The following is a 13,134-nucleotide window of genomic DNA, read 5'->3' as shown; positions in this document are numbered from 1 at the left end:
ATGGGAGGAAGTGGCCAAAGATGCCTCTCATCTCCCTATCTCCCTCCTGCTGACAGAAGCCTCCTCTGACTCAAAGAGCCTCCCATCAGTGGATGGACACCATCAGATGCAACATCTAGCATTAAACTCCTTGAGATTTCTTACATTATTAAGTAAACTGTATTTAAGAGGACTGCTAGGGTCTGGATTTCTTTCAATCTATTACTACTTAGAATGGTAGTTATGCAGAGAAACACGTTTTAAAAACGTGTTGCAGTTTACTAGCTTTGCAAAATAATAATAATAATGCAATGTAGTATAAAAACCTTGGTTAGCTACTGCCCCCCAACCTTCTGAAACACACAGCAGGGGCCTGCAGTGGGAGGAAACTGGCAAAAATGGCCTCCCTCGGTGTGACTGCTGACCAAAACCTCTGCTGGATCAGATTTTACAAGTTGTTCCAAAGACTAGAAGGCACTTTTACTGTTTGTAAAGAGTGTTTCTTCATTAGTTCAATTTATCTTCCCAGCCTTCTCTTCTTCGTCCTAAAGAAAAATTCCACCAGATGAACCCTGCAGCGATTTTCTGTTTTGAATTCTTCCCATTCCCATGTACCCAAAAAGCCACCACGCTCTTTGCACATGATTGCACAGGTTTCAAAAGGGTGAGGGGGGAGCAACACCAACAGCTCTTTCAAAACTATTGGGATTTCTTCCAGCAAACAGTGTTATGTTTGGGTTGCACGCTTCTTCATTCCTGCTTATTGGGACATCCTCACTTAACGTGCCTTCTTCCATTAGTCCCCCCCCCCCACACACACACACACAACATAAAAGATTCATCCCTATACCATTAAAAAGCAACATGGGAAGCAGCATTTTTGCAGTGTATGGAACAGGATTGAGGAATTTTTTTATTTTGTTCATTTTAAGTTACGGCAACCTACTCACAAGTCTTCAGGATAAAGAAATCTGAATAAACATATTACTGGAAATGCTTTGTTCACCAGAGCGATAAATAGAACTGTTTTGAAAGTAGCGAACTGCAATCTGTGGCAGGCTTCTTTCCAAAATCTATAATATATGCAAGATGTAATTTTTGAGGTATACATTTTAATATTAATTCTTAAAAATATGAAATGGGTTTAGGAATAATGTGACATTTGATCTGTGTGTTCTCCTCTTCAGTATGTTTGAGCTTTTAGTGTACTATTATCACGGTTTCTGACATTAATTCTGCAACAATTGAACCTAGAAACGTGCATTTCAGTCCTCTTCCATAAAAATGAAGAGTTATTCAACTGGGAGTTTCTGCTGCTTGAAAAAAAATGTGACTTTGTAAATGGAAAATTTTAAGATAGCTCTCGTTGCACTATGAATCCAGAGTATTAATGAGAGCTGACATTTGTAGTATTAGACCAATTAGGCGTGCATGCTTTGAAGTCATTATAGATGAGAAGCATAACAAAGCACTTCTGGGGTTTGATGATGTGAAAGACATCCATGTTAAAACCTTGATTCCCTTGAATATTTTTTCCCACTGCATACAAGAGCTAGATAGTTTTAGTTAATTAGAAAAACCACCATGATTTCAGAAAGGAAGGATTTTAACTTTGTCATCCATGTTAGCATTCAAATTTAGCCAACACCAAGTACACAAACAATCCCTCTCCCTCCACTTTTATACACACAATGACAGAAAAGTTGCAAAATGTGAGTAGAAGGGGAGAAATATGCAGCTCTACTCAGAAATAAGCCTTAAAATAAGTTTAATAGAGTTTACTCCTAAGTAAATATATATATATAGGATTGCAGTCAAAATGACTTTCTTTTCCTTTTAACAAGGTGCAACAGGAGATGTCTTGAACCACTAACTTTTTATAATTGAACAACTTTTGTTCAAAATTGTTATGCCTACAGTTGTCATAGATGACCTGGACACATGTTATTTCACTTCCTTACCTTCCCATTTCGAAAAACTTTTGCCTGGGCTAATTCACTGTCCTACCTAGGTGTGTCTTCAGAAAAAGCAAGGTAAGTCAGTACACCTTATGGATTCACAATGTGTATATCCATCTTTGGAGTGAGATGAATGTTTCAGATGAGAATGCTCTATCTGTAAAGTATTTTAAGAGAGAAAGGGACTGAGCAGGATACCAGTATTTTTTTAAAGAGGAAAAACGGTGCCTCCATGACCCTTATTATGTTGTATAATGACAATACTGAAAAATGTCATTTTTAATTAAAATACGGAAAAGAAGCAAAAGAAACAAAAGAAATCACGTGAATTTAATCAAATTTCATAGTTGAAGTGTTAAACAACTGGTATAAAAATACATCTGTGAGTTTTATACAATACAAATTTAGTTAATAGAAGTGAAAAGGTTCATTCAGCAGCCAGAATCTTATTCCTATCTTCACACCAGGAAAGTAAAAGTCCTTTTCAGGGTACCTTTATACATAAATTTCATTTCAGCCATAGATAGAAGTGTTAACAGCAAAGTCTTGACTTGTTTTCTATAGATACTGGCTGTCTGAGAAAGGTGTAGAACGAAGGGAGATACTATGACAGCTGTAACAGGGAGAAAAAGTCGATCCTTGCCTTGACAATAAACAAAGCAAATTCAAGTTTCCAAATTCATTAGCAATGCCATAAGAGTTTTAATCAGCTTGGCTCCAGTTTATTGCAGTAAAAACACTTTCAGTTTTGCAAAGTTCATCTCTAGAACTGTAACAAAGCAGATAAACAGATTGTATTTGTTGAATACAGCAATCAACAATCCCATTGCTTCTTTACAAAACAACAACAATCCCATTGCTTTCTGACTACACAGCAATTATTAGCTGGCATCACACTCTCTCACTCTCTTGCATGTACACACACACACACTCCACTACAAAAACGTCATCATGTGGGTAAAATTCCAGTTTAGTTCACCACCACTATGCAACTGCCACAAGAATGAAATAAAAGTATCAGAAGCTTAGTCAAATACCAATACTACACATATAAAGCATTTGCTTTATATCAGTGCTGTGGAGAATACTAAAGCGATGGAATGACCTTCTACAGGCATGGTCAAACTTGGCCCTCCAGCTGTTTTGGGACTACAATTCCCATCATCCTTGACCACTGGTCCTGTTAGCTAGGGATGATGGGAGTTGTAGTCCCAAAACAGCTAGAGGGCCAAGTTTGGCCATGTCTGACCTTACAGCTTTAGTGACACTGAGATAGAGAACAGTGAACTAGGAACTAAAAAAGTCACTAAGACTCTGTTGAAGCAGTATGTTTTAAAAGGCAAAAGGTAGCAGCATGACAGAGAAGAAGAGCTAGGTTGTTTTGTGCACAGAGTGGCACAGTGGATATTCTGAAGATGGGATTAAAAGAACAAACAGGAGAGCTTGTGCAGAATATGACGGAAAAGAAGGGAAATGGAGAGAACCAGTATAACGAATGACACAGTGCTTTAAATGGAAATACAAGGAACATGGAGTAAAATGAGTTAGAGGTTGAGGAGGGAGATGATGCAAAGACTTAGGCTTCAGGAAAGAACAACCAGTGGAAAGCATATTTTGGATACCTGCTCAAGTTCACAGTGAGAGATGGGCAGTGGTTCATCTTGGACCTCTCACTGGTCTTTAGAGGCATTCAGAAGCTTCACATAATGGCAGAGCTTTCAGCGTGTACACATTAGCAGCCTGGAACGCAGTTAAGGTCATTCCTCGACCCCTCCACACACAGTGTTTCAAGCTGCATTTTTATGTTGCTGTACACACCGTTGCCTAATTTGTTTGCACACACAAAACCAAATCTATTCAATGAAGCCATCATCTGCACATGTGTAAAATGTGCACATTTCAGCTTAGCTGTACTTTATATGTTCTAACCAGATAAAAACTGATTTGAGGGAAAGCACATAAAGCAACATGATTTCTCAAGAAACCAGAGAATGCATATCAATTATGGGTGACATCATGTGTACTCTGCTTCAAAAACCAGCAGTGGGCACTTCCTGTTTCCGGCGGTGGGAAATGGCGGATCCCACACGATCGGACCCCAGATTGCCGATGTGGCAGACGGCAGGGGCACTGAGTCACGGAGCAAGGGACGGACTGACACTCCTGCGACGCCACCCCATAGCCAGACGCATCTGTTTGGGAAAATATAAAGATTTGGAAAACAAACAGACACGCTCTGAACTGACGAAGCTGGGGAGAAACCTGCAGTATGTACAGTCTCTGGTGCAAAAGATCGAACTTCAAAGAGATCCTCATCATGATGTTTGGAATCTGGAGGGGCTTGGTATTTTTTTTTCTTCTCCCTCTAACATTAACAATTTGTATTGAATGCCAAGCCTCATTAAGAACCTAAATTGCTCTTCAAAAAGTGAGTACAGATGGACTTTCATATATAATTGGGACCTATTCGCAGCCGCTTTTCTTCTAAGATTTGAAATGCCTGTTAAAGACGAAAACAAAGAACAAAGGACAAAATGGCTTCTACCCACCACGCACTTATGGAATATCTGAAATACTTCCCTGATTAAGAGAAACAGGAGCTAACTGATGGTTGGTCATAAAGACTGGAAACAATATACAACTGTTTGCAAAAAGATGTTTTTTATTATGAGCGAGAGAGAGGGCCAAATGGATGTCTGGCAGCCCCCTCTAGGGCCCGGAGGGGGGACTGGGTGGATTCCAAAGGCCAATTGTTAACTGTCTGATACATGGATACATTGCAAACAGTCTGCTTAAGAATAAAGAAGGAGATTTCTCTCGGTTTCTTTGATAACACCTGGACGGGAAAGATCAATGATTTGGGAGCTGCCAAAATAACAATTCTCAAAGAGCTGGATAGAACTTTGAAATTGGATGCAATTAAATGAAGCGGTGCAATGAAAAAACCAAAACAGCTGAAAGAGTACAACATACAGAGAAATCTGCACTCCATAGGAAAAAGAAAATCTGTTTTCTGACATGAATGAGGATCGCAGAACCAGAGTCAAAACGTGGAGGAAAAAATCGGATATGGAATTATGAAAAACATTGAGGATGAGAGGCAGGACTATGATGTTGAAAGCACTTCGGAATTCAGACCGTGGGGAGCCAAAACAAAAAGTATTACAATTTGGAAGACAATTGGACTTTTTTATTTTAGTTTTTTATTTTTATTGGATTTGATTTGATACGTTAATTGGATGTTTTTATTGGAAAATTAATAAACGCTTTAAAAACAAACAAAAAACAAAAAACCAGCAGTGGGAGTGCACTGGAGCTGAAGTAAACAGTAATATTTGCACAACCATAATCTGAAGCTCAGTACTTGCAAAGAAGAGCCTCTGACCTTCTCCCTCATGGAAATGGACAATGCATTCTTGCTGAGTTTTCGAACTGCACCAAACCAGCAAAGCCTCTGACTGCCTCTTTGATGCTTTTTCTACAATCAAGAGGTATCTAAATTTTAGTAAATTAATTAAATTAATTAATTAAGACAACACCCCCTCCCCAAACTGAGGAAGAAACAGAGTCTGCCAGGGGAGTGGGGAGAGAAAGAGAAGGAAACAAAGGAGACAAACTGTTTAGTTTTAAGGAACATCCTCCACAGGTAAAGGGGTGCCAGACTATCTGGACCTACGAAGTGATCCATCTGAGCAATTCTAGTTTGTAAACTGTGTGAAAGACAATATACAAGCTTTTCACAATTGCAGAGGAGAACATGGCCTCCGGACTCACCAAATAACTGTGTACTTCAAAATCTCTCCTATCCTGCTGCCTGCTTAGAACCTGCAGCAGGAAGCACCAGGCTGTCAAGTTGTTGGCGACTGCCTGTCTGGACTAGCCATTCGTTGAACTTGTTCTCCACATACACCTGGAACGTCTTTCTCTGGTCCCTGAAATCCAGTAAAAGATTAGCACTATAATGCATACAGTGAATGTAAGACCCATCAATGAAAATATTTGCTGAAGTGCATGCACATGATTCAGAAGTTCTGGCTGTTGGGGGTGCGATTTTCATGGTCCTACCTAATTTCATTACTATTTAAGTACTGATACATGTTGGAGAGCTATATTTATCAATTTTCAAAGATATGGAAACCTTTCCTCCACAAAATATCTTTCAAACTGTTTTTGTTTACCTTCTTGGAGAAGAGAGCAGGACACTTTTGAAAACAGAACAGGTGAGTGATAGTTAAATTACACACCTGTGTCTTTTAAAATCTGTTGAACTTATTTCTGCCCATCAGAGGAGTAGGAACCCTGCAATAAAAGGTGTGAATTCTGCAAGGAAAAACAGGCAATTTGTTCGTGGGGTTTTGCTTTGGGTGGGCATCTTTTTGTATACTTTGAGGGTAGAGATTATTTAAATGCTCTTGGGTGAAAGGGAACCTCTAACCAAGATGGCTTTGAGTTTGTATATTAATTCCTATTAATTTTTACCATTCGTGCCCCACACATTGCGGATTCTACTAACTCTAAGTGTAAACTGAATGACTTGGCCAATCATGTGAATTCAAACTGCCTCTGAAATTATGAGGTTTAAAATAACTATAAGTTTGGGGTGCTTCTGGAAGACAAAAGAATTCTTAAAGCTTGGACAAAGGACACGCCTGACCAAGTAGGTCTACCATGGCTCCATTGGTTAGGATGGAGGCCAAAAGATGTTGAGACATGCAGCCTGATCTTATCCATTTCTACTTGGAATTAAGCCCCATTGTGTTCAGTTGTCTTATTCCCAAGTAAACGTGCACAGGATTGCAGCTATACGAGAGCAAATCAGATAGTAAACATCATATCCAAGCAATCCCATCTAGGTGTTAATTCAATGAAAATTTACTTGCACATCTGCGCAGTACTTTTAGAGAAATGGTGGCAGGTTACACAGTATGTTTAGCATCAATGTAGTGTTTTTCTCAGTTTCGTGAGTCAGTTTAAAAAGCATCAATGTAGTGTTTTTCTCAGTTTCGTCAGTTTAAAAAGCATTAGCTAACAAGTTTATAACTTATGAAAGATTAGCAAATGGTTTGTAGCTGTCTTGCAGAAATTGTGAATATATACTTGAGCAACATACATATAGCAATATTTTTATCTGTTAACACTGCTACATTTTGTTCTTATCTGCTGCTGCAGCTGGTTCTTCCTACCTGGAAGAAGAAGGTTGTTTACTTACTTGGTCAGCCCCGCCTCCTTCACGGTCTTCTGCCAGATATGAATTCTCTGTTCTCGTTGACTCAGTGCCTTTTGGTACGCAGGTGGCAGCCCACCAGGTATTTCTGTGGTGTCTCCTTCCATTTCAAATGGGACAACAAAGGGGTAAAACTCTGACGGTGGGAGGAGTCTGAAGACATTTCGATCACAGTTCTCTTTACATACTAACATTGGATTATCCCAATAGTTGGGCACGGTAGCCAGGCCAGTCCTGCCCATGTGGTCTTCAAGCTTTGGATAATGCGTATGGAAGGGGGCAAAAGTTATTCCTATGTTCCCCAGTAAGATGAGAGGTCTAGTTGGGGTGAGAACATGCAAGGTACAACTGGTGGTTGATGACAGAGACAGACGGCGGCAAACAGCAATAAGTGTGACATTGTCACAGCTGTGAAGGTGAACTACTGTTTGCACTGGGCCAAGTACAAAGGTACTATTCCTGCACTTCTCTATGGTCACAGATCTGAAAGAAGATGGGAAAGCAGCCAATTAAAGCTGGAGCAAAATAACATAACAAAAATGGTCACATAGCTTCGAAATGTGGTTGCAAAAAATGACTGGTGAAAGCTCTTTCACCTCAGGGGAGAAAGCAAATAGATGAAGGATTCACAGCAGCGATGAATCTTCACGTGCGTATCTTCTAGGGTACCTGAACTTTTTGCCAGTGTTTGCTTGTAAACTTGGCTCATCACAACGATGCGGTGTGCTGAAGGGACCATATGAGTATTGCAGGCTATCTTAGCTCGCTTGGTTGTTCCTTCAACTGCAAGAATAAAATTAAACACTGCTTTTAAAAAAGTGAAAGAAGCCATTTTATAACAGCAAGAGAATAGGGAAATTTTATTCTTATGCCAAAGCTTTGATGGCCTGAAATAACTGTACCTTGTTGTGCCCATGCAAGTTTCTTCCCAGACTTGAGACAAGCTGATGTTCCAAACGGGTTCCCGGTCAGACAAGCCCTCAGCCAGGACTCAAGCCTGGGGAAGGAGAAGGCTTTGGAGATCTTTGAGTAGCCACTCTTTGCATGTAATGGCTGCCAGAGCGCAAGCGCATGCAGAGGGTGGACGGTACTGTTTCTGTTCACACATCCTTCAATAAGGAAGCCAAGAGCGCGAACAGCCTCAGGTGACATCAGGCTATTGTGGGTAGAATGTGAGGAGGCAGTGAGCTGATCCGGGTCCAGCAACAGTTCGAGAATATCCTGGAGATGGTTCTGGATAAAGTCTTGCTGATAGTTGTCATTCCAGTTCTTAGACCAAAAGAATAAAAACAGAAAAATATCAGATACAGGATGGACATTCAAACAAACAAAATCCTAGGTGGTGGTGGTTGTAATAGAATACTGCCCTTCATCCGAAGATTACAGGGTTGTTTGCAACATAAAAATACAAAATGAGCACACAAAATACATAATAAAACAAAAACAATTCAATAACCCCCTCCCACAAACACATTTTAAAGGCCATAGACTGTTAGTCAACCAAATGCCTGGTTATAGAGAAACATTTTCGCCTGACACCTAAGCCTATGTAATGAAGGTACCAAGCAAGCCTCCCTGAAGAGAGCATTCCACAAACCAGGAGCTGCCACCACAGATAAGGGCCATTCTTGTGTTGCTACCCTCCAGATATCTCGTGGAGGCACACAAAGAAGGGCCTTGGATGATGATCACAGGGTTCAGGTCCGTTCATATGGGGAGAGGTGGTCCTTGAGGAATTGCAGTCCGGAGCTGTTTAAGGCTTTAGTCATATCTCGGGATGAACACGCTTCAGGTTAAGCATGTTCGGGTTGCACTCCGCGGCGACCCGGAAGTAACAGAATACGTTACTTCTGGGTTTCGCCACTCGCACAGATGCTTAAAATGACATCACACGCATGCGCAGAAACGTCAAAACACAACCCGCGCACTCGTGTGTTACGTTCACTTCAGGATGCGAACAGGGCTCCGGAACAGATCCCGTTCGCATCCAGAGGTACCACTATATAGGTCAAAAACAGCACTTTGAATCGGGCCCAGAAATGAATTGGCAGCCAGTTCAGTCAGCAGGAACAGTGTGATTATGCTAAAACCATCTTGCCCAATGAACAACCAGGCTGCCATATTCTGCACTAGCTGAAGTTTCCAAACCGTCTTCAGAGGCAGCCCTACATATAACACATTGCAGCAATTTAACCTAATGGTTACCAAAGCATGGATGAAAGAAGAACTCAGAGAACCTCAAAGCAATACCTTAATCTGATTGGTGGATTCTCCAGTCAGACTGTAATTCTTGGATCTAGGATTCGGCCACTCATCTCCAAGTAGATATGTTCTCAGGGAAACCTTGTTTAGTTGTTGAATATAAAGGAACAGCAGGAACTGTAGAGTGTCCACAGACAACTGAGCAGAAATTAAAAAAGGTTTATTTTAAAGAACATTCAAGTACATAATTTAGCAGGGGTTCTTATTTTATATTTAGCAGCATGTAGTGAAGTGGAAAAGAAAAAGACAGACCACTGCTAATTTTCTTAACAACTAGAAGCAATTACAGTGGCCCAACAGCTAACCTCATATTGGATTGTGGCTCACATGCAGCATGTAATGTACTTGGGCAGGGGCATTTCTTCCACACTGAGTGCATGAGGAGTCTGGATCGGTAAGGCTGCTATGAAGAGCATACACCCATAGTATTAAAAGTGACAATATGACATTCCATGCCTTATTCTTCTGCTTCTCTGCCTCCTCCTCAGTTGCACAGCTGGATATCACCTCTGCCCATTCCAGTCGCTCCTCTGTGGTCCGTTCAACAAGACTGTCAAATAATTCAAAGTATAGCCAAGCCAAGTCCTTTTCTATCTGCAGCTTCCCACAGGCAATGTGTCGCCACATAGGCCAAGAAAGGTGTGGATAATAGCCTTCACTGGAGCGCATCCGGACATAAGTTGACATCTTCCGAAGATAATGCATGCTAAACTTGGAGGGAGGTGGGATTTGTAAGGCTCCCACTATAAAAGGTTCCATTTTCACCCACAGATTGACACTGATTTGATCCATGTTTGCCATCCACAAAACTCACATCTATATTTTCAAGAAAATGAAAATAAGAAGTTAGTTCAACCATTAAAAAATAATACACATTTCCATATTTTCAAGGAAGTGAGTGGTCTATTTCCCCCATCTATTATGCCTTCTTTTCTGCTCAATATCCTATATTTAAACATTTGCAGTCTCAAACCGTATGCACGCACTCATTCTACATAACACAGAAATGACTATTCAGAAATTAAACTTTCAAACATATTGAGTGGGTCCTGCCAGTCACTGGATGCCATATAGCCCCGACCGGCAAATATTTTTAGCTAAAGCTGTATTTTGAATTAAGTCAAAGTTCAAAGGCACACAACATTGGCTCTTTAATCCCTCCTCCTCAGTAGGAACAGCAGGAAGCTTGGGCAAACCATTCTCTTATTCACATTGGACACTCCCATTTGCATATGTCTTTGCTCATGCAAATGAGGGACCAGATGGAATACAGTACATAAGAGGAAAACGCTCAGGAGTTTCTACTGTAGCAGCTCACTCAATATAGGGAACTCTTCAATAATGGCATCTCTATTCAAGGCAGCAAAGGCACAGTAGAGTCATGTACTACTACATGGCCTCAAAGCCAGACAATATTATGATAGACATACCTCCTGTTGCCCAGACTCCAGAAAGCAGGCCAAGCTTTCATTATTTCTAAAGCCCCAAACTTTATTTTCAACAGTCTTCCTGCTGCTTTGCATACAAGTTTCTTCCTCTGTGTGCTAGTTACCAGAGGCAGCAGGACAGAATGCTATCATACCTGTGTTTGCAAAGTATTTTTATGGGTCTTTTCCAAGTTCCCCTAGCTCCATGTGTGTCCCCCATTGATTTTTTTTATTATTAATTTAAATAAAAAATTACTACCTCAAATTTCACCCTGCAACTTTTTGTTCCAAGAAAACATGTTACTGTTAAGGCAGGTGGGGAAAAGGAGATTGAGACTTTCCAGTTATAGCACCCCACCTTTCAAACTTCCTTCTCATTTCTTATTTCCCTAAGCAAATGATTTCCGGGGGGGTGTTAAAAATTATTTCCCAACATTCATGTTTTAATTGTGTTTTTATCCATTTACTTAGTATGCCACTCTGAGAAGAGCCACGGCTGAAGAGTAACTGGCAATGGTTTTAATGAAACCAATGAGACCCAGCTTGTCTCAGACCGCAATTCCCACCCACCAGTTGAAAATCTCTGTCCTCTAGCTGATTCCGTAGTACAGTCATACCTCAAGTTGAATATGCTTCGGGTTGAGCGCTTTCAAGTTGCGCTCCGCGGCAACCCGCAAGTAGTGGAGCGCGTTACTTCCGGGTTTCGCCGCTTGTGCATGTGCAGGCGCTCAAAATGATGTCGCGCGCATGCGCGGAAGCAACCCGCGCAGACGCGTCAGAATACGAACGGGGCTCCAGAACGGATCCCGTTCGCATCTCGAGGTACCACTGTATAAGGAGAGAGGTTTCCTCACTGCATCCCGCTGCTCCCTCAGTCAACACTAGCACATTTCCCCTCTCTGGCAAGTAACGGAGGGCACTCCAGTGAAGCCCCAGCCCCCGATGCCTGCTTGCTGTCAAGTGCAGCAGGAGCAAGGCGGAAAGTTTCTCCCTTGCACGTGCATTTGGAAGTCCCGCTTTTTGAGGGGAAGAGCGAATGAAAGGGCGACCCCTATTTTCTCATGAAAGACTCCGAGCAAGCATTCCCAACCTGCGGCCCTCCAGATTATTTGGCCTACAACTCCCATGATCCCTAGCTAACAGGACCAGTGGTCAGGGATGATGGGAACTGTAGTCCAAAACATCTGGAGGGCCGAGAGTTGGGGGATGCTGCTCCAAGGCAAGAGGGAGGAAGAGGAGGCGGAGGACGGCTCCAACCTCTGAAACAGGGGAGAAAGGAAAAGTCCGCCCTCAGCCTGTGGCGTTTCCCCGCCTGGGAGGTGGGGCCCGGCAGCCCGCCTCAGGCTGAGGAAAGAAACTCCCGCCCGCCTCCCGTTACCTGCGCGCCTCCGTCGGCACCTTTCCCGACCCGGCTGCGCCGACCGAGCTACTTTCGAAAGCCCGCGGCCTCCGCCCACCACTGCGCCTGCGCACAGACGAATCTGGACGCCAGCCGCAGATAAAACACTCACCCAAGAGAGAAATGCTCGCCTAGAGCGGCAGGGCCGTCATTTCGAATCTCCGGCAAGTGGCAAGAGCAACAGCCGCCCCCTCCGCTTACTAGCTTTCAGCACTTCCGCTAAAAATGTGTAGTAATCCAGTTCGAATGCTGGCGGAGAGGCCGAGCAGAGGCAACTGCGCCCCCTGCGGAGGGGAGGAATCGTCAGATTCTTACATTTCTCTGCTATTTGACCCCCTTGCTTTGATCCCCTCACCTCGCACACATATGCCGATGTTAATTTATCTGCCACAACTGAGGAAAACACTTCAGGTATCCGGCAGTGAACTGTCTAGTATACAATTTATGGCATGAACGTACCGGTACTTGTTAATTCTTTAGGCACCGCAAGGCTGTTGTCGGGGCAACCCCCGAAGAAACGGGAAAGAACACAGATCTGGGGATAAAGCGCTCCCCAATTCCGCCTCACACAAAGGCATTTAAAGGAAAACTGAAAATGGCATTCGCTTGACGTTTTGATTGTCATTCATTTCGATCATCCTCATGATTGATTTTTTAATAATAACTTCTAAAGTCCTCCCGTTTGCTGCAAACCATCCATAAGGAGCCGCAGGCAAAACAATGAATAACAATAATAAAAATAAAAATAAAAATAAATAAAAAGAACGTCGCAACGCCCCAACACTACGCTTTAAGGCAGCGACGCGCGCCTTCGCCCCGTCCCCATTTGTTGACGTCTCGAAGCCTGGTTGGGCGGCTGTAGCCGGGCCGCGGGTGAAGTGTGCG

General features: G+C 42.4%; 1 protein-coding gene across 2 annotated transcripts; it reads right to left on the bottom strand.

Annotated features, from left to right (window-relative positions):
- Positions 1-2,246: 2,246 nt before the first annotated feature.
- TBCCD1 (TBCC domain containing 1) lies at positions 2,247-12,997 on the bottom strand. Of its 2 annotated transcripts, XM_083506479.1 has the most exons (9): positions 12,605-12,997; positions 12,362-12,533; positions 9,880-10,239; positions 9,412-9,561; positions 8,064-8,430; positions 7,758-7,944; positions 7,147-7,644; positions 5,712-5,869; positions 2,247-2,706 (listed from the first exon to the last, which is right to left on the bottom strand). In XM_083506479.1, the coding sequence occupies exons 3-8, from the start codon at positions 10,222-10,224 to the stop codon at positions 5,740-5,742; spliced, it is 1,677 nt and encodes a 558-aa protein (XP_083362605.1). In that variant the 5' UTR covers positions 10,225-10,239; positions 12,362-12,533; positions 12,605-12,997; the 3' UTR covers positions 2,247-2,706; positions 5,712-5,739. The 2 variants fall into 2 exon arrangements, with proteins under 2 accessions (XP_083362605.1, XP_083362604.1); XM_083506478.1 differs by lacking the exons at positions 12,362-12,533; positions 12,605-12,997 and adding an exon at positions 12,229-12,355.
- Between the last annotated feature and the right edge of the window lie 137 nt (positions 12,998-13,134).

Source organism: Podarcis liolepis (genome assembly GCF_965112155.1).
Source record: "Podarcis liolepis genome assembly, chromosome: 5".
Classification (NCBI taxonomy): domain Eukaryota; kingdom Metazoa; phylum Chordata; class Lepidosauria; order Squamata; family Lacertidae; genus Podarcis; species Podarcis liolepis.
Note: the sequence above shows the minus strand (reverse complement) of the source record. Positions and strands in the feature narration are given on the sequence as shown.